Raw genomic sequence first — 22,420 nt, 5'->3', positions numbered from 1 at the left:
CCGTGTGGGGTGTCTCATTCCTAAGCTTTTGCAAAGGAAGCCATTTTTGGTGCCCACCGTCTTGGTTCATGCCTACGTATCATTTAGCATCAGATCAGGAGTCACCGGCTTCAGGAAGCCAATCTGATCCCCTTGGGTTAAATTCAGTACCCTCATTCATATTCTTCTAATAATTTCTCTGTCATTTCACTTACTACATTGTTTAATAAATGTCTGCCTTTTCCTCACACTAAACAATGAGTCTCTTAATGGCAAAACACATAGCAGTCACTCAATATACTTTTAACATCAGTACATGCAAGCTCAAGGTCATACATAAGTAAAAGCTGCCTATATTTGAGTGAGTAGTTAAGTTTACTTTGCTACTAATTCCCAGACCATCATCTGTGGTCACTACCACTTACAGGGGACACAGCTTGGATTGATTACGACAATGCTCACTCGTTATCCTCTCTGTATCCACACCTCTTTGCAAGGTGACTTTGCAGGCCCTTTGGACAAAGGTTGAGTCTACGACCCCATGCCCTACACCTGAGCTGGCCTTGTGACTTGTTCAGATAATAAAATGCAGAGGAAGGCATGCTCCCGTCCCAAGCCTTGGCTCCAAGGGGTCTCACTCTGCCCCTACAAACCCTGCTGCCTTTATGGGAATGTGTCGGGCTAGGCTTCTGGATGAGGAGAGACGTGGGATCCACTCATCTCTATTGCCACAGCTAAATGCCAGCCAACTGCCAGCCTAGTGGCAATCAAGGTCCTTTTGGACAAGCCAAATCCCAGTGGACACAACAGCGACAGCACACATATCAGTGAGCCTGGTCCAGGTTGGCTAAGCCTAATGTGATCAGCAGAACTATTCAGCTGATCAAACATATCATTGAATTATAATAAACGTTATTTTTTTTCAGTCTCTAAATTTTGGGGTGGCTTGCTACACAGCAACACAAATTGATACAGGATTAAAGGTGGGGGAACTGAGGGAATCCATGAGCTTTTAAAAAAATGTTCTTCAAGAGCCACCACCACAAAGTGTTGGCAAACTCCAATTAGGTCTCTTATGTATACTAATAATAATTCAATGTGAATTATCATGTAAAATGGAATTTAAAAGAGAAGACTAGAAAAGTAAATAGAAAAGAAGTAATGGAAAGGAGAGGATCAGAAGTGGGGGAGGGGAGGGAAGGAGCGAGAAGAAATTGTCAAAATAAAAATGCAAAACATGTTAAAAGCAATGATGAGGTATACTTACAAATGTGGGAACCATTCCCGGCCTAGCTTTGCGTAGAGATTTTACTGCTTGAAAAACATCTATCACCTCTTCTGTTTCTGCACTTTCCAAGAGATTTAACAAAGCACAAAATATTCCTGTTTGCTGAGATCCATCTCTAAAAAAGAAAGAATAGATTAAAAAAAATTCTACATTACATGGAGAAAGTGACATTGGAATAAAAATTGAAAGAGCGAGACAAGAATACATGCTTCACTTTATGTTTACTGTAATTAACTTTATTCCAGTCTCTTAAGAGCAAAGCATTTCTGCTAAGTGCATGTTTTATGCAAACTTTTTCAATTTGGGAATATAATAATCCTTTAGTTTAAGAAATATTTGTCGTAAGCTTTAAAAATATACTTTCTTCTATTAGTACTTTACCAATTATAATGCACTTTAATTTACATCTGAAGTTGTTAAGACAAATATGATAATATCCGCCAGATAGATGAGGATACTGAGATTTAGGGAAGATAAAGGCATGGTTAGAAACTGATGAAACCAGAAATACTGGACCTGATATTTTGTAAATTACTAAACCACATGCTTTTTCTCCTCTCTTCTGCCTCTCCAGTGCTTTTTACAAATGTGAACACTTCTGCACCAATAGAAAAATGATACCTAGTGAAGTTACTAATTAAAAAGAGGGCAACCAAATTACTTACCAAACTGTGAAAGGTATGTTAGATTATAATAAAAATTCAATTTAAAGAATATGTTAATAGCAGAACTTTATTTATTGTACATAACAAGGAACATATAGTAGGTATTCAGCCATTCCCTAAGAAACACATACAGTTTTAAAACCTAAACTTCCCTTATTTTTCTTTCCATGTAAGTTTTACCTTTGAAAACTCAAATAAATGCCAAAAAGTAATATCTGCCTAAGGTCTTGATTATAGCGTATACAATTCTAATAATAATAATGAAGTTTTCTCAAAAATTCTAAAAGCCCTTTGCTAGATTTACATTTCTCATTTTACTTTACTATTTTTCATTTCTAATTTACTTTACCATTTTTTATGCAAACATTTTATATCACACACCTTTCTTTCAATATCTCTTATTTAAGGTGGATGTCTATCACAGATGAAAGTAAGTGTCTGCATAACAGAAGTTAATCAAATCAAGTATTACTATGTATATTATTAAAATCTTTGCCTTTGGGGTCCGTTTAGAGAGTCAGGTGATGGGTTTCAAATCGAAGCTGCTAAACATTGAGATTTTAGTTTAATAAATAGCTTAAGATATGTTTATTGGAGGCAAAGCATTCAGTCTTCTGGATTTTACTGACGCCTAATAGCATGGCTCAATGCACTAGGCAGAAATAAAATGCAACATCCGTCCATCCGTCTGTCCTTGCATCCTTCATTTCACTCATTCATTCATTCATTCAGGACATGTGACATTCCAGGTTCACAGCCTAACAACATTGTACTAAAATATAATTATTTCTACTGTATTTCTATAATAGTTATGCTGTGGGAGCACATGGCAGAGAGTGACCGACTCCCTAAGAGGCTTCCACTGCAGTCATACATTTTTATCTGTTAGGAGGAATAGAATTTAACAGAAGGTGCAAACCAAGAGGTCAAGAAGGATGCTGATTTTTAGCGCACATCCCATCGAATCCCACCCACCTGCAGTGAATGAGGAGAGGCACATTCCTGTGAAACTTATTCCCTTCGGTGGAATTCTTCTTGGGAAGTTTCTGTTTGAGATTCTGAATCATTGAGATTAATTCTTTGGGCTCCACGGGCAGTTCTTCCCCATTCCAATTATTAAATTGGTACTGGTACACAGTTCGTGGATCTTTCCTCTAAAACCAGAAGGGAAGGGAACATGAACTCGAGTGAAGCTCAGCCCATCTGATAAGTTGATAGTCATGTTTTCCTCACAGTTACTTTCATTTAAGTCATTTAAAATTTTTATTCTGAGAACATTATAGAGAGAGTTGCTTTGTGTTCATAGAATGGTTTATATTAGTTTTTCAACCAGATCAATTACCCCAAAGATACATACTCCTGAAATTGTTTGTATACCTTGGAATGTCTCAGTTCAAATGCACGGATGGTATAGGCTGAAGATTTATTGGTGTCCTTCATATGAACTTCTACGTCTCCATATGTTTGCTTTCCTTCCTCCCAGTACTGAGAACAGGCTTCCTAGAGAAGAAAGAACATGATTCAACATCATCTGCCCAAGGGTTCTGTTTGTTTTTAAATGCACTCAGAGTACCTCTCTCTGTCTTTGCTCTATCCCTGTCCTCTTTCTCTTTTCTTCCCTCTGTTCTATTAAATTTGAAATTACAACTTGTGCTCTAAAATTGAATCTTAATCATAAAGATCTAAAATCTATTTGAAGTATGTTGGACATCCATTCAACAAATACATGGTGTTGCCTTGTGCAAATCAAGGGAACCTAGGGATAGCCGAGGTGGCCAGGACACCACAGGTATGGCTCTGCCATCCCTGGTGTAGATCTCAGATTCGTTTTTCCCTTCCTTCCATACCCTCACCATCACCTTTTCAAAATGGATGGATTGACCTGATGTTGGTCATGACCCCTGCAATAACTTAAGTCTCTCTGTTCCTCCAGGGATCCTTGGGGAAGGAGGTTACACTTCTTGGAGCTTTGTCTCTATCTTGTCTATATCAGTTGATTGAATATACAAGGAAAGGGTCAAATTGAAGAACAGGTGGATCACAAAGGTATTTCCTCCTTCCTCAAATGGTTTTCCACCAAATACAGTCCCACAGTTGCTGACCATGATAGGCATTCCTGCCCACACTCCCGTTCCACTTCCTGACTTTCCCAATTTAGATGAAGGAAAAGATTGCTAGAATTCCACGTTGAAAATCTGAACATAGATTTCTTTTTTAAAAAAGACAAAACAGAAAGATTAAAAAAAAAAACTATTTTCTATGTACAAGGGTACGTAGGGAAAAGAGAGAGAGAGAGAAAGAAGGCATATAGTATAATGCATACTTATGAGAATATTTATTAAATAAGCTTGAACATATGTCAGATAATGTGTTAGGTGCTAAAACTAAGATGTACTGCCAGGTAAATTTTGATAACTTGAGGTATTCGGAAAGGCTCAAATACATGTAACAGGCATTAGGCAGAAGATCAAGTTAGATCTCAGGTTCGCCTCCAACTATAGAATTTTATGACAATAAATATTACGCGGATATAAAGAAGACAGGATTGAGATAAATTTTCTGGAGTTTTATCGTTCTAGAAGAACGGGATCAAAATGGGAAGAGAGGGCACATTTAGATACATGGAATGTCAGAAAATCAAGTCAGTGAGGAGAACGCAAATGATGTGTCAAGATTCAGTCAGTAAATCTACTTGTCCAGGGTGGAAAGTATGGAAAACATAAAAATATGAGGAAAATGGAAAGATACATAGAACCCGATTATTGAGGGTCATAAATATCAGACTGAGGAGTTTGGTTTCTATCCTGAAAAAAAAAAGGAAAATGTGACTGCTTGTTGTTTTTAGCAGAGGGTGGCACTGAGATTGCTGTGCATTATATGATCCGTGAGCATTAGGCAGGGCTGGTGAGGGGCAAACAGGAGAGAGGGTCGGAACCCGGATGCAAAACTTTGGAGGCCAGCGCTTGGATGGAAAACGGGGAGAACGAACAAATGGAATTGTGTGACAGAGGGATCAAAAGGACTCAGGTATAACAATCAAGTAAGTAATCCAAGAATGAAGAATCAGATTTTAGAACAGAAAGACTTAAAAGCTTCTTAAGAGTACAAACCTGGTCTCCATTCTTTAGCTCTGTCAGCATAACAATCACCCTGACTTTTCTTTGGAATATCATTTGCCAAAAGTCACCAATGGTCTCTTTCAGTGGTCCCTGAGCTGCAATCATCACTTCAGGTTTCCAATAACTCTTTAAAAAAAAAATAAAGGTGAGACTTAGTTACTTGTGCTGGAGAGAGAACAGTGGATGCTTAAAATAACCGTTTGAAATTACAGTCACTTAATTTGATATCAATGCTGTTACCTAAAATTAAGATGCTTAGGTCCAATCCTGTGATAAACCATAGTGGAAAAGCATATAAAAAAAGATTTTATATATATATATATATGAATCACTTTGCTGTACGGCAGAAATTAACATGACATGGTAAAGCAACTATACTTTAACTTTTTAAAAGTGAAAAAAAAAAAAAAGATTCTTAGGTCCAAAAAACAATGTGATATGTATATATAAGATATTTACTTAGTTAATGACAATACCTGGCTAATAGTGTGAAATCAAGTTTAGAAGATATTATTTTAGAAAACTAAAAATTTTTCCTTCCAAAAATATCATTTTTTCCACTGGAAAGCTTAATGTGATGGTAAAAAGAAAAAAAGCATAAGCATTTCAAGTTATCTTCATCATGTCTCTAATTTGTTTATATATTCTTCTGCTATCTTATAATTAATATTCTATGAATACATATCAATATTTTAAGAAAACTGGGAAAAGAAATAAATTCAACTTAGTGTACATGCAAAAAGTATTTACTGAATTACTAAAAGTTCCTTGTTTGAATTCTCAGTGTATCAAAAAAAAGGTATGTGACACAGACTCATTTAAATATTCAGAAAATCTGAATGAAAAGTCTTTAACTATACAAATATGCAAATGTGGGTTTGCTTACAATTTGTGTATATGAGTAAGTATAAACATTTTCAAATACTTGCTTTTGCTGAAAGGTCATTATTTTTCAAATTATATTATAGTCATATTTGCCATAAACTGTAACTAATAGCATTGTTTTGTTTTGTATCGACTCATTAGGTTTTAACGTCTGAGTGTTGCAATAAGTTAAGATATAGCATTAAAAGTGGAAACTCTCATGTCAATCAATACATAGTTATGGTCAAGCTCATCATTCTTTTATAGAATCACTTAATGCATGGCCATAATAACATACATACATTTTTTAGAGTCGGACCTTGGGTTTTGGAAGCATAAGGACCTACCATTACAAAGGAGGCATTGATGTATTTGCTCGTCTCCTCCGAGTCACTCTCATCGTCAGAGGACTCATCTGAGTCGTGCTCACTCTCCTTGCTCATCTCCAGTTCATGTTTAAGTGTTACTCTGTTAAAGTCATCTACGCAAAACAAAGTAGCAGTCAGTCTTCCTTTAAAGGCCTAATCCGTGCTTGATCGTCACGTGGAAATTAGAAAGTCACTTAGAAGTGACAGATTACATGATGTACATGTATTGATCTACAAGGAATGAGATCCTGCTCCATTTTTATTGATTAACAAATTATTTTTTAAAAGCTAATAGAAAGAAGATCCCAAGAAAGTTCCAGGAAAAAATATAGGCCATAACTCTATGTCATAATGTTCCATACAATTATGCAATCTTTGATACATATACTTTAGATTTCCATGGAATATCATCATTCTGATGGATAAAAATTTTAAAAATACATATATGTTAATAAAATACATAGCTTAAGTAAAAACCTAATTTCTCAATTATATCATATTAACATTCAATTAACAATCTTAATTAAATGGGTATCTCAGATAATTATTTCAACAAGAACAGTATTTAGTCCATAATTTCTCACTGTTTCTCAATTTCTTTCATTTATAATAACCTGATCAAATGATCTGATTAGCTACATCACCATCAATTCCATAGTTTAAACTATATTCATAAGGACCTCTTCAGTAATTAACTAGGTCAGCCATGCATTGATTCGATTTATTTGGTTGTTCAGCTTATTACCTTGGTTTATATTTTCTCCATGCTAGTTTTAGTGTAGGCAACTGAATAAAATTATAGTTGTACCAGGTGTGGTCCTATCAATATACTTAAGTAACAAAATTCGAGTCTTGAAAATGATGCTTATTTTGATCTGTTAAATTTGATGATTTATAGTATATTTCCCATCTACTTTTAACCTCCTTGGTGTAAGGAAGGGATAAACAGAAAACATAAAGGGAATAAAAGGATGTAATTTTGCTATTTAACAATTACCCTGGAGTAAATAACTGCAATAAACTGAAGATGAGAGAAAACCGGTAAAGAGGACTTGGCTTTTTTTCCCCCAGATTCAGAGGTTACATCTTTCTGAAAACCCATTTCTGAACTAATTGGTACAAAGAAAACACAGAATATTGTCTGTCCTCCAAAGTCCATTGTAAATGTCTGGGGTTCAATTTATTTGCTACAACTAAAATTCAAATAGCCTATAACTATTCTCTACTGTCAAGCAAATGTTGAAAACTTGCTTCCAAATGGTTTGTGTGTGTGTCTCACATTAAACAAATTCAAAAGAGAGCTTCACTTTATCTGATACAAAAAATAAAATAAGCTGCATACATGGAATGATGTTAGAATTCCTGTTTTTACTCTTATTTTCTTCTTGATTCCCAATGTGCTGTATCCTCCAGCTCCTATATGAAGGAAGTCTCTGAGGGGGAAAAAAAAAAAAACAGAAAGGAAAACTCCTTTAAAAATTTATGTATTGGCTTAGTTTATTATTGTAGTTTATTATTGATGCTCCCTAAAGAAAAGAATTTCACCAGGTTTTGTGAAATTTGCATACCTTCCCTAAGGGCACAATTTTTAAGTTTGCCTCTGAATTTTTCTTTATAATTGCTCAGGTATTAAGTACTTTGACATGGCGAATTTGAACATATACAATTATATAACAGAATGTGTTTCCCGGTTAAGAGGTGCTGGATAGCAAAATAGTATGGTTTATTCTTGTATAAGTTGAAAGCACCGCATAGATGTTGATTTTTCTCCATATTGCAAAAGCAATGGTAAATTATTTTAAATGATCCAAAGTAAATTCTCCAGATGAAGCATTTGCCAAAGACTAGGCTCACGTTTCAAATAATCAATACCTCATTTCTTTAAGCCCTCCAGACTCTCTCCCTCTCCCTCGCCGTAGCTAATCAGTCGACAAGACCTATCATTTCTCCGGGTGGAGCTTTCAGATCCTTCTGCTTTTCTCTCTTCCTACTTAGTCCAATCTGCTTTCATTTCTCACTTGAAAACATCAGCAGTTTTTTCACTGGCCTCTTTATCTTCAATCTCACTTTCTCTAATCCTTCTAAAACACAAAACAGAGCAGGTCCCCCCTCAGGTTCTTGGCAGCTCCCCATCTTTGTTAGGAAGGATCCAGCATCCCACGGAAAGCCTGTCGGGAGATGCCCTTGACTGTTTCTGCAGCCTCACCTCCTGCTGGGACCCTCTGCACTGCAGCCAAACCTACTTCCCCCAGCCTTGGAAGGCGCTAAGCTGTCCTTTAACTCTTGGCAGATTCTCAGGTGTGTTTTCTTCCTGGACTATCCTTGTCCCTTTTTCTCACTCTGCTAACCTCTACTCACCCTTTAGATATCTGTGTACTGGTCAATCTCTACTGGAAGATCTCCCTGCCTGCAGTCTTCTCTTCCCAATAAATAACTTAAATAAATATTTTTCAAGTGGATGAATAGCCTAAACTGAGAGAGCTCATCATACAAAGTTCAGGAAGATTATACACACACATTATACACATATATGTGTGTGTATATATAGGTATGTGTGAATATGTATTGTATATAAATGTTTCGAAAACTATGGTGACTTCTTTCAAACTAAATATGGAACCTTGTTTCAAATCACACTCGAGCCTCTTCATTTCTTAGCCTCTTCACCTCCTATAATATTCCTCCTCTCTTCAGACATCCACATTCCCCACTCCACTTTTGTAGGTAGATTTCATTCCAAAGATTGCATCACTTTAAAAATTATGACTTCAACCATCCTTCCTATGGAAAATTACCTCTATTCTTCCTAGTCATTTATTCTAGTACCTCCAATCCAGGAATCTGCAATCCTATGAAAACCTTTATCATATTGTTTTTACTCCTTTCCCTTTTTCCCTCATGTCTTTCTGTGGCCAATACGCTCTTTATCGTCCATACTATATCATTCATTTGCAAACACCCTTAGAGGCTTTGCCTCCCAACTTTCAATTATTCACTTTAAAAAATTCTAGATGGATTTAACCCAACTATACACAGCTCTAACCCCAATGTTACTGTAGGAAACAAAAACAAAACAAAACAAAAAACTGACTGGCTCTCTTTAATTTCATGACCATAAATTTCAAAAGATCCAACAGTAATTCTGGCACCCCTACCACCTTTTCCTGGGAGATTGCTTTCTTACTTTGATAGAACTATTTCACATGCTTTTCTCTTTCTCAAGCACAAGGCCTTCTTTGCCCTATTCAATTCTGTCCCCCCAGACTCCCAACCAATGATCTTACTTTGTATTCTCTTGAGAAAAATAAGGCAATTAGACAAGAACTGCCTCGACTTCCCGTCACTAATCTACCAACCAACCTCCATCTCTACCCTCACTTTCTGTCTCCCTTTCTGCTTAGATGGAATAATTTCACTGTTTCTATGAGAGCTGTGGTCACTACCTGTCTGGATCACACTCACTCCCCATGTCCACATACAAATCACTTTGATTCTTGTGCCTAGAATTGTACTCAGTACAGAGCACAGACTTAATCATATTTGTTCAGCCAAAGAATTTACCCTTTTTTTTAAGTGACCTTACATATGAATGTTTAAATTAAATGTATAAGTGTTTTAAACAGTGTCTGTCTATATGCAGTATAGTGGGGTTAGTGTATTAAAGGCGGTCAATTTATCAGCTAAAAGAGCAAGAATAAGAAAACACCCCTCTATTGAAGACCGTACCGGTAGCCTACTAGCTTTTCCATCACGGTGATTATCTCAAGCTCCACTCCCACCCCAGTCCCACTCTGATCCAAAACGTTAAACAATTCTGCATCTGATTAAAAGCACATTTGTGGTCTTGTCGTGAAACTCTCTGAATTGACCTGTTTGGTAGTTTACGGAAAGATTCAATAAACTGAAAATCATAGGTGAAAGAGAAAAGTTACAAAACATTTTTTTGACAACTGAGCAATTTGGAGATAGCTATGCCAACTCTCTGAAATCACAGTGAGCTACATCCTAGGTTAGTGTTCAGAGTAACTGCCTGATAAATAGCTTAGGACACACATATTTATCCTTTAGTTTCTGTCTACCAGCTCCAGCCAGTTCATGTTCCTAAGTAGTCATAAACTCCTCTAACTATTTCCTTTACAAACCAAAACCAGATGTAGTTTTTAAAGGTGAGATGCTACGTTGCCTTTGGCGGGCCAATTTTGTGGCCATATACTATTATTTTGACACTTTATTTTATACCAGCTTAATGAAGAATGGTTGAAATGTTGGCTGTAGAATCAGATTTCTTGGTTTCAACAAGTTTCCTATGGAATAGCTGTGTGCTTTCAGGCATTTCTCTTAAACTCTGCGTGTCTTAGTTCTCTCATCTGTGCTCCATTTCATGGCAAAGCCCAAATACAAGAACTATGTCAAGTGCATAGGACAGCACTGGAAAAGAGATAGAGGTTCAAGTTATTGGTAACGGTGCTCTTGTCATCACTATTGTTACCTGGAATTCAGCCTCCAGTGGGGAAGGCTCACTGGGTGGATCTCTTTTCTTCATGTTAGACAGATATGGATGTAACTCAGACAAGCTCACTTCTGTTTCTCCAAACTGATTGTATTCCACCAAGGCCTGATGGATCAAGATGTACTGTGCCTACAATTTCAAAGAAGAATATACATAATTAATTGATAACTTAAAGTCCTATAAATCACATTTAAATAAATTCTACATTCCCATAATTTTGCTCATATGGAGACAAGGTATGGAAAAGAAAACTGATATCTGTAACATTTAAACAATCTGGAAGTTAGCTCTCATGGTTCTCTGGGATATAAACAAATTCCATCTCAGATTTTTTTTCCAGAAAAAAAAAAAAAAGCTTGGTAAATAGATGAGGCATCCACAAGGTAGGGCATAACTTATATCTCATTCCTAACAGTTAAAAAACATTATCTGTTACTTCCTTCTGTGACTAGTATTGAGTCAGTAAGTTAAATTACTAATATATAAAACTATAATAAGTTTCACACTATATCTGAGAAAGAAAAAAGCGGGTTGATATTCCATAGAACACATTTTTTAAAAGAGTTTCCTAGAACCTTTTAATAGAGAAAATTATTCTAAAAAGCACACTAGGCCAAATCCATATTTAACAACTCCTAACCTTTTATCATATTTGAATCCACCATTTTTAAATAAATGACATATTTCTGATAAAATTCAAGCCTCTTTAACACCACCTCTAGTCTCCTGAGTTCGGCTGTAGTATCCTTCCACTCTACTGTGTTTTTCCACAGGAAATAATTTCTTTTTTTTTTCTCGTGTATGATCTCTTTTAATACTTCTGCACTAATATCTATGTATTTATAACATTGTACATTTCTGTGTCCTTTCTTAACAATGACATAAATTGAATTGCATACGTTTCATCTGGTGACTATATTCACTCATTGTTTTCATCTGAGCATCTACCTACACAGAGAGCTACAGACCTAGATTATTCCTATCAATCGCAGCAGAGCATGTGTTTACAAAGGGTCCATATGTCCACATTCTGTTTGCTTATTCCCATATTGATATATATTTAAGGTTTTCCATTTTTTTGTTATTCTAACAGTCCTGAACACAATGAACATTCTTGAACATGTTTCTAGTTGCACACATTTGCAAATGCTTCTCTCTGTTATATACATACATGTAGAATTGCTGGGTCAAATGCAGACAATTTTGATAATAACCATCACTTACAATTACTGACTACATGCATCTTCCAGGGACTTTCTAAGTGCTTACTTGGGTTACCCTTTGTGTCTTAACTTTGTAAGGTAAATACTATCATTATCTCCATTTTACATATGACTTAACTGAGGCACAGGGACATTAAACACTGGTAAAATGGTGCACAGTATTAAGAATAACAAGCACGATTTGAAACTACTACATCTAGTTCCCAAAACCAGGCTCTTAACCACTGTACTGTCCTATTCTTGTCTCCCCAGTTTTAATTTTATGAGATGCTGCCAAACTTGGTTTTGGCATTTAAAAATTTTTCCCAATCTGATATGTGTAAGTGCTATTTCATTATTTTTTTAAATACATTTTATAGTCATCCTCCTTCCACAGTACTCTCAGCCACTAATGCAAAATGCTTCTAACTGCAATTGGTGCTTTAGTTTTCAGGAAATTAAAAGAAAACAATTTTCACCCACTGTTCGAGGTTGAGAAGAATTTGGATTTCCTTTAAGATCACTACTCCCACCACAAAAAGATTTAAGCCAAAAGGCAAAAGTGAGGATAGTGACTGCAGCCTGAAACATACCTCCACCTGAACCATCAGGCACCTCTGTCGCCTTAGCTTGACGACATAGCCATAGACATCCACCTTGCTCTCCGCCTCCAGGCCTTCTAACATGGCGTCAATTCCAATATAGGTGCCTGTGCGTCCAACACCAGCACTGACAAAACAAATGAAAAGGTTGAAGGTATGATCGATCATGGCAGGAAAATGAATGGAAAAGCCAGCAAGGGTGAAGCAGAGAAAACAATGTCATTTTCTCCTCATAGATTGTTTCTCAAAGTAGCAATTGCCAAAGAGGAGGGTGGCCCTAACACCCCAAGGAGTGAAAATTTGAACAGCCCTGGTGCTTTTGGTGGAGGTCTTTATTTACCTGCAGTGTACCACGACGGGGCCACTGAAGAAGTTGCTGAAAGCATTCACTCTCCTGCGCAGCTTGAGGAGCAGGTGAGGGTCTTCGGGGACCCCATGGTCTGGCCAGCTGGTGAACTGAATGTGGGTCACTGCTCTCCCAGTTGCTTTTTCTTTTCTCTAGCCAGGGGATAATATTTTTTTTTAGATGATTTTTTTCTCAAAGCAAACTATGGGACATAAGTAGATGGAAGGGAGGAACAGTACAAAAAACTCCTCGTGCAAGTTCTTTTTCATTCATGATTACATTTTCCTTTCCAATGAATAACTAGGAATTGAGACATCACGCAGGACTGGCATGCACCAACCAGTAAGCAATTACTTACCAGGAAGGTAAGTAACATATGGTTAAGTGTAGCTGAAACCACTAGGAACTTTCATGCTGCCGAGCCAAAAACAAACAAACAAACAAAATAAAAACACACAAAACAAGGGGATTGGTGAGTGGTTGTGAAAAGATACAAAGTAAAAGCCATTCTCACAGCTGTTTGAAATACTTCTGCTTGGTAGGAAGACAAACAGGACTATTGTCATATGAAGAAAGTCTGATTAATTATTTGATTAATGCTATATTTCTCATATTAGAAGTGTCAGCTCGACTGTAGAGAGAGAACTGAGGGAAGTCAGCTCCAGATTAGAGCTCATGTCTCTCCCAGTTTCAAGGTAAGCACTAGAAGATGCATAGTTCATAATTCTCTGACCAAGTATGAAGACGAACTACCTACATTTAGATAATAGAAGAAACAAACAAACAAACAAACAAACTTGGTTGGTTTTAATTTTCAGATAGGAAATAACTGAGTTAATGAAGAATAGTAATGTCAGACTAATCAACACAACCAGAATGGTATTGGCCTCTACATTCCTGGCTTTAGTGCATCATGTCTTTGGCCATGAACCACTGGTGGGATTGTCCCACAGCCTTCCAAGGGCATAGTTGTTAGTGATGCCACGGGGCCTTAGAAGGCCTTGGGAGAAATAGGCAACTGGTATTTTTTTCTTTCACAAAATGTATCTGGATCATATGGAAATACAATTTAGATTACTGAGAAAACCTCCAATAAATGGAATTCAGAGAAAATTTCAATCTTATCTATAAAGGCTTCCATTTTTTAACATCTTTATTAAGATATTTTCACATTTCTTTAAAGTGTAAATGTTTTCTTTATATTCACAGAGTTGTGAAATCATCACCACTGTCTAATTATAGGGCATTTTCATGCCCAGAAAGAAAGCCGTACAGATTGGCATTCACCTCTATTCCTGCTCCACACACCTCAGTCCCAAGCAATCACTAACCAACTTTCTGTCTCTATAAATTTGACTATTCTAGACTTTTCATATGAGCAGAATCATATAATATATGAGAAGACCACCATTTTAAGTATTATTTAAGGCCACACTGACAATTTTCTTTTCTGAACTAAACATTTTATCTCACCTACAGAGTTAGAACTTTAGACTTCTTACAGTAATCTCTGTGCCATTTGTATATATTTTCCATAATGGTAATAAACCCATTGAGACGAGGGACCATTTTATCATTCATTCAATAATTCAGTCATTCATTTAACACAATTGATGAGCTCTTTATACTTCAAGGGTCACAGCATTATAAACACTTTTGATGTGATGTGGACAAACACTATTTTCACTAGTGACTTAACTTGACCCTGTTTGCTTGTATTATTGTTCTAACCCAACTCTTCCTCCTGCAGTTCATTAAAAAATAATTTTTCAGATATATTTCAATGTCTCACATTTAATATTCCATAATTATATTTTTAGACAAACAGTATGAAAATTAAAATTATGTCATAAAGCAAACTCACATTTGCAATGGTCAACTTCTGAATGATGTAATCCGGGCATCTTTTGTGCTCATTGATCTCTACAATCACATCTCCAAAAACCCGGCTGCCCTCTTCCATCGACGGCCAGTATAATGCACACTTGTTCTATATTTTAAAAAATCATTAATGAGTCCAGTTTTTCATGTAAATGGATTTGTTAAACATTCATTGTAAAACAAAAGAAACAAAAATGTATTCTTTGAAAGTCTCAAGACATTTTTATAGTCTCCTGTAAACTGCGATGCTTGGAAAGTATTCCATTTCCCATTAAGCGCCCTGAAGTATTTCCTTCATACGACCCAGCGGAAGAAGGATGATCTTCCCAGGCTTAGCTGCATATTAAATGGGGACGTGCTTGGTGGTCAGCAGAAATGATGAGGTTGCGTGTGGTTAATTTCAGGCTGGAGGATGGGGAGGCTTTCACGCTTCCTAAAGTCACATTACATGAATTTTCATCTATCTGCCCAAGGTCTGTGTGTTTCAAGCGTTCACAAGTACTTGTGAAATCAGCCCACAGAAGTGTACTGAACTTAAAATAATACTGCAACAAACTAGGAATCACATAGGAGTCCAGCAATGAAGCAGAAACATTTAAATTTTATACTTATATACAAATATTTATATATGTGCATATTTAATTTTTCTACAAGCATGAAATTTTAAATCAAGTGTTATACTGATTCAAACAGAGAATGGTCTGTTTTGTCATCAAGCACATACATATGTGCCTTTTCAAAATGCAATTCAACACTGTCTTTTCCTAACATCCAGCCTCCACCCTGTGAGTCCTGGACCTTCACCCTCTGAACCTCCTGGGTCCTTACCTTGTTCCCTTCTTCACATCGAGTGACCATGACAATAACTGTGGCTTTCTGTTCCCAGATCATCCTCCAGAAATCATCAACAGTTTCATCCCTGGGACCTAGGGGGTAAACAAATAAAAACTGGTAAGAAATATCTTCTTAAAAGTGCTATAAAACAATTTTTCAAAAAGAATGTTGGACTCTCAGAGAAATTACCTTGTGCAGCAATGTATTTCCTGGGTTCTTTGAAACCCTGTTCAAAACACACACAGAGGTATATCATTTACTGAGTGCTCAGTTATCCATTTACATGCAAAAGTGTGAGATAGGGAAGTTGCCTTAGATCTGCCATTTCTTGATTGTGTATTTCCCTGGGCAGTTTCAAATTAAAAGTGGGGTTTTATTCACTCAATGGCAGTTAACTGTGTTACATTAACATTTTTGGATAAAGGAGGGGGTAACAAATGTTGGTGTTTTCTTGTTTGTGTATTAAAAAACTCCCGCTGGATAGATAGGAAACAACATAGAGGTTACCTTTTAAGGTAGGTGGAGGCACTGGGTAGATGGTGGATTGGGTGGGAGGAATTTTTTTTAAGTCTCTCTGTGTTTTTATACTGCTTAATTTTTTTTTTAATTCGTGTAATGCATTACGTACTGAACAATTGTTTAATAAATAACATTTTAAAACATTTTAGATAAATTAACCATGCACTATATCCTCAGACTGTTACTAATTGAAAAAGGGCAGGGAATTCCCTGGTGGCGCAGTGGTTAAGAATCCGCCTGCCAGTTCAGGGGACACAGGTTCGAGTCCTGCTGGGAAGATCCCACATGCTGCAGAGCAAATAAGCCCGTGCACCACAACTACTGAGCCTGTGCTCTAGAACCTGTGAGCCACAACTACTGAGCCTGTGCTCTAGAACCTGTGAGCCACAACTACTGAGCCCGTGAGCCAAAACTACTGAAGCCCATGAGCCTAGAGCCCGTGCTCCACAACAGGAGAAGCCACTGCAATGAGAAGCCCGCGCAACACAACGAAGAGTAGCCCCTGCTGGCCGCAACTAGAGAAAGCCCGCGTGCAGCAATGAAGACCCAACACAGCCAAAAATAATAAATAAATAAATTTACTAAAAACAAAAATTAATAAATAAATAAAAAAGAAAAAGGGCAAAAGTAACAAATTAACCAGGGCCTCCCAGTCCTCATCTCTATGGTGAGGGGCAAAGACGGGGCTCTTATGAGAAATACACACATAGATAATTTAGATAATATCCAGCGTATAACAGGTACAAGAGTATTTTAATTCTTAGTTATCATTCTGTTTGGAAAGAAAAATCCTATATTACCTAGCACCAATAACAAATAATAAATAACTATTCTTGCAAATATTAGTGATTTTGTTGTTTATATCAATGGCATTTATGAGCTTCCTTCAAGTCATTTCAAATAATATTTCTAAAAATTTTCCATGAGAGGATATATGTATATGTATAACTGATTCACTTTGCTGTACACCTGAAACTAACACAACAGTGTAAATCCACTATACTCCAATAAAATTTTAAACAAATAAAAATTTGCCATGACAAAGAAGGAGCTGAACAGAATGCATAGATACCAGAAAAATGAAAATGGTCAGTGACAAAATGATGAAGATATAAAACCATCTGGCTGTTATGCAATTTTTACTCACATCAATATAGCTGGCATTGATATAGTTGGACCCTGCATCTCCGTTTATGTCAGAGAGTTCAACACGGTTATAATCATCTGTTCAAAGAAAAGAAATATTAAATAAGTGAAATCATGAATAATCAAGTAGCCTAAATGTATGGAAATCCAGTTCTCGACGAGCACTTACAAGGAAGGATGTCAACGTAGCGGTTTTTATTCTGGTTAAAGGGTTTTCGAGCATCCTTGATAGAAAACTTGCCGAATACCCTCGGAATGCTCTGAAAGGCACAAAGATCCTTTGGGTCACAGCAGATTCAAGAAAAACCATTTCCCCTTGCCGCTTATCCTTTTGAGCAAATGACACCTCCTGGAACGTATTTCCCTTACACCAATGAACAAGTTGCATATGGTAATTGAAATGAACATTATTAGGAATTATGCAAAAAACACTCTTTAAGAAAAATGAATGATAGGCTACTTGGAGAATAAATCCCATGAGGGAGAGCAAATTTAGCAGTTATTGCTCTGCCACTTTAAAATTCACTGAAAAACACACTTGGATGATTACCTAGAGCATAAGGACAAAATCAGCCAAATGCGTTTCGAGATACAGCTTCATAACTAGTATTCATACAATGAGGCAGCATTATCTTGAAATGTTGACTAGTTTTATGACAATGAGTCACTCTTCTGGTCTGCAAATATCTGCTAATAAATAGCTGCTTTGACTCCGTTGCACTATTACGTGGGATAAACTATCAAGGCAAATGGTTATACAAGACATTTAAGGTGAATTACGTTGATAACAGAGTAAACTTTCTCATCACGTATCGAGAAGAGCACACACCTGGAATTCAGCCAGGAAGAGCCTCCCTTCATCAGCGATCTTCCTCTTGTAAGTTTCCAACAAAACATCTGCATGGATGGGCTCCACATTCATCAGTTGCCTCTCATCATCTTTAAACGTAGTAAAGATTCACGACTAGTGTTAATGTCTCTCTTTCCCTTGTTCATGCAAATTTCGTTAAATATATACCTTGGATTCAGTCCTTAGCGTCTTTCCTTCTCGCACACATTCCACCTGGAAATTCTCACTCACACATAAAGATTCACCTGTAAACCTATGACGTCTAAATCTTGGGCTCCAGCCCCCTTCTGGACTTTGTATTAATCTTTCCCTCTTATTCTCACATTTTCCATCCAGTTATTCCATAGGGACCTCAAAGTCAAGATATTCAAAGTAATTTTCCCTTTATTCTAGCATCTCAAATCTTGGCAAACAGGATCACCATTCACAAAGTCATTCAAGATGGAAATTTTCAGGTGACCCACGATTTCTCCCTCTGTCCCCGTATCCAACAGGTCACCGCATACTTTCCATCCTTTCTGCCTGTGGTCACGCTCAGGACTCCTCCTCATCCACGTAAGGACATCTTCCCAACTCCTCTCCCTGACTCCAGCCTGTCCCCACCCTGATATCTTTTAAACTGCCACAAATTCATCCGGAAATATAAATACAAGCATGCAGCTCTGCTTGTTGAAAAAAAATCTCACACTATTGTTTGTGCCCCATAGCCTAAAGGCTAAAGTTTCAATGTCTAATGTGATATATGATGCCTTTTTATCATCTCTCTTGACCCATCTCAACCACACTGTTTCCTACACTTGCTTTACATCTTAGGCGTGAATGTTCTCCAAGTGCATCACACACTTTCTTGTCCTCATGTTTCTGCACACACTGTTCTCTCTACATAGAATGTCCTTCCTCATTTTCTATCTACGAACAGATTCCAGACCAAATATTGCCACTGTGAGGATATCTACATTTTTTGTTGGATTTAAAGCATTTTATGACAATTACAATACTCATCTATATTGTAATTTTTTCTTTTTATTGTATCTACTTTAACTTGTGAAATACTGTAAACATATAAATAAGAGAATATGATGAATACTCTATACCCAGGACTCATCTTAATGTGATAATCTCTACAGTTGACTGTGAACAGATTGTGTTAATATTTTATGCCACCAGAGAGAAACTCTTTATATGCTAGGCTTGTGAAATAACTTACTAAAGAACAAAATACATACTGATGTAAATAGCTGTAAGTGCATATGAATACTGAAACAACTCCTACTATCCCAGGTATATCTGACAGTATTTTTTCAGTATTCATGTTAATTTCCCCTATTTATTAGATGAAGAAAGAAGATGTCCATTAGGGTTGTACATTTATCTTTTTGTCCATGGAAATTTTCTATCCAAACATAACAATCAAACTGTCCATGTACGGTTGCTTCTTTGGGTGGTTGGAGATTTCCGGCATTCATTCATTCTGACCTAGGGCCACCTTCGGGGTTTTATGGAGTTCGGGTAAGTTCTGACCACTCCAAGGAGCAATCAGCGTCAACTTTGAGATAAATGCTCCTTGACCCCTGGCAATGGTCCCCCTCCTGTCTTAGGTGCCTGTCACTCTTGTGATCTTCATCCATCCCTCAGCCCACCTATAAAAACTAACCCTTGGGACACTTTATCTTCCACTTTAATTTATTCATTGACACGTATTGAATCCACATGCCCACCCAGGTACTGGGGATAAAGCACTAAATGGGAAAGTAAAGCCTCTCTGCCGTCCCAGAGCCCACATTCTAGACAAGGGAGGAAGATTAACAAACAAGCGGAATATAAAATACAGTGGCAGGAAGACTCTGCAATGGAAAATAAAGCCTATTGGGGAGCTCCAAGAAACCTGCCCAAAAGCTTCTGCTTATGGATTTGGGACCTGCCCTGGCAGAGGGAAACCCTTCCGAGACAAATTAAAACCACATAGAGGAGTTCTGAAATGTTTCCTGTCTTGAGTATGAAAAAAACAAACCATTTCCTATATTATAAATATGTTTTCAACTTCTTTATCTCCTGCCCTTTAAATGGATCAAAAATCACATTTTTAAAGAGAAATGAAAGAAGTACTGTAAAAGTTTTTAAAAAGAGAGAAAAATGGAATATGTTTTCATTTCCTAAGTCAAATTGCAATCTTTTGTCACGTCCATCAATGTGCCTTTAGTGGGGACAGCCAGTGTCCCACCCTTGCAGGGACGTGAATACACTTGCACTCCTCATTTGTGTGGCTTTCCACCTGCTCCTTCCTCATTTGTTGGTCTAATGTTTCCCCACAATCTTAGAAGACCCAGATTCCTGCCTTCTCCACAAGCAGTTTTCCATCTTCCATCTTTCTATAGAACCACACACAGTCCACGACGATGGTATCTATCAAATCTGTCATATTTGTCCACATGTCTCTCTTCCTCTGTTGATTCTAAACCTTTAAAAGCAGAGTCTGTGGCCTGTCACTGATGTATTTTCAGTGCTGGCACAATATTTGGCATACTCTGGGAAATGCATAGATCCTTGCTGGTTGAATAAATATATAACTTACGTTTCATCATTGTATCCACAGCGGAAGTCCAGGTTAGATTTTTTTAAAATATTGAATTCTTATTTCAAATGAGTAGATTCAAATGGGAAGGGGATAATCACCAGTAAAAAATGTGCATACTTACCCCTTTCAACAAGTTCCTGCTGTTCATCTAAATTGCTGTGAAAATAAGAAATGTAAGTTTGCATACTCTTAAGAAACATAGAATTCAGTTGGCAATCAATTTATGTTTAATGAATGTCTTGAAGGAAGGAGGGAGTGGAGGTGGGGAAGACAAAAAGGAAAAGGGCAGGGGATGGGAGGGGATGATGGGGGGGAGAAAAAGTGGGGAGGAAGAAACCAATCACGGGTGGTCAGTCAAACTCGGATAACTGACCACATTATTTTATTTGGAACCTCTTGGTTTTCATAAAATGTAGTTGTTCCTGGACAGAGGAATGCATATCCTTCCCTAGATACTTCTCTCCTTTGTCATTTCTAGATCTCTCTGACCACTTTGTACTAAAAGAAAAGACACATTCTTTTCATTGGTTATTATTAAAAGAAATCCGTCCAATTATTAGTGAATGTAGAAAATATTAATATTTAATATAAAACAATAAGACCATGTGAAAGTCTTTCATCAAAAGGTCAGTGATATCCTGGACTTCGTGCTGTCATCTCTGAATTCACATTTTTCACTTAATTGGTTCCAAACTGGCCTCATAGATGGGTTTTCATCATTATTACTACTATTATTATTTTTTCATCTTAAAATCAATTCTTACCTGGATCTTTTCTTTTGCAGATCATAGATTTTATAGAGAACAATAAGCAGGGCTATTGATGTCACAATAATCAGAAATACCAGAAATATGATCAGTGCATTAGAATTATCTAGAAATGAAAAAGAACACATAAAGAGAGCTGATTATGTCAAATATTTTGCTGGATTCTTTGAAAAAAATCACCTTACATTTTAACATTTTCATTTCTTTTGAAGTTTTCAAAAAATACAATTTTTAGAATGAGATCAAAGACAATACGTTCCTGATTTTGTAAATTTTGCCTATATTGTTCAGAACCAATAAAACATTTCATATTTTAAGAGCGATAGAGCATTGAGGAGCAATTCTCTTCCTTCCTATCAAATAATGTCCTTTTATGATATACTATCATTTAGATTTAATTCTCTTTCTTTCAGTCACTCCATTTTGAAGGGATTGAAGAGGTAATCTAGTTACAATTCTCAGAGAGAACCTCCTATAGTTTAACTTTACATGCAGAAGTAGGTAGCCTCTTACGGGGATCCGAAAGGTCTCTGCCCCACAGAGATAAACCTGCTCATTGAGGTATACAATCAGTTAACCAAGGGACAAAATTATTTAATTCTACAGTTGAGATTAGACTTACCCTGACATGTATTTTCACTAAGGTTTAATGTGAAATCACACCCTTTCTTGGAGGAAGGGCAGAGAAAAGAGAGTGTATTGGAAATACCCTTTGCCCTGAATAAGTAGGTCATACTGTTCGTCTACAGTGAAAGTACAGTAAAGTACCACAGAGGCATTAGGGAGCCAGACTTAGCTCCACCACTTCTTAGTTGGGACATTGGCCCAAATCCTTATTATCTTTGTGTCTCCATCCCTAATTCCTAAAATGAGGCTAAACGAGTTTGAGTCACTGTAAACATTTA

General features: G+C 36.8%; 1 protein-coding gene across 5 annotated transcripts in view; it reads right to left on the bottom strand.

Moving 5' to 3' along the window:
- Positions 1–22,420, bottom strand: part of PTPRC (protein tyrosine phosphatase receptor type C) — a 126,277-nt gene that overhangs the window by 1,787 nt on the left and 102,070 nt on the right. For all 5 annotated transcript variants that reach the window (XM_057533301.1, XM_007167258.2, XM_028162725.2 and 2 more), the window contains 17 exons: positions 21,513–21,621; positions 20,870–20,904; positions 18,153–18,262; positions 17,493–17,583; positions 17,325–17,401; positions 15,848–15,884; positions 15,653–15,750; positions 14,808–14,933; positions 12,938–13,095; positions 12,589–12,724; positions 10,773–10,922; positions 7,626–7,716; positions 6,263–6,396; positions 5,043–5,177; positions 3,310–3,432; positions 2,908–3,086; positions 1,247–1,382 (listed from right to left, as the gene is read on the bottom strand). In XM_057533301.1, the coding sequence (XP_057389284.1) occupies positions 1,247–1,382; positions 2,908–3,086; positions 3,310–3,432; positions 5,043–5,177; positions 6,263–6,396; positions 7,626–7,716; positions 10,773–10,922; positions 12,589–12,724; positions 12,938–13,095; positions 14,808–14,933; positions 15,653–15,750; positions 15,848–15,884; positions 17,325–17,401; positions 17,493–17,583; positions 18,153–18,262; positions 20,870–20,904; positions 21,513–21,621 (1,925 nt within the window). The remainder of the gene's footprint in view (positions 1–1,246; positions 1,383–2,907; positions 3,087–3,309; positions 3,433–5,042; positions 5,178–6,262; positions 6,397–7,625; positions 7,717–10,772; positions 10,923–12,588; positions 12,725–12,937; positions 13,096–14,807; positions 14,934–15,652; positions 15,751–15,847; positions 15,885–17,324; positions 17,402–17,492; positions 17,584–18,152; positions 18,263–20,869; positions 20,905–21,512; positions 21,622–22,420) is intronic.

Source organism: Balaenoptera acutorostrata, chromosome 1, assembly GCF_949987535.1.
Source record: "Balaenoptera acutorostrata chromosome 1, mBalAcu1.1, whole genome shotgun sequence".
NCBI classification, from domain to species: domain Eukaryota; kingdom Metazoa; phylum Chordata; class Mammalia; order Artiodactyla; family Balaenopteridae; genus Balaenoptera; species Balaenoptera acutorostrata.
Note: the sequence above shows the minus strand (reverse complement) of the source record. Positions and strands in the feature narration are given on the sequence as shown.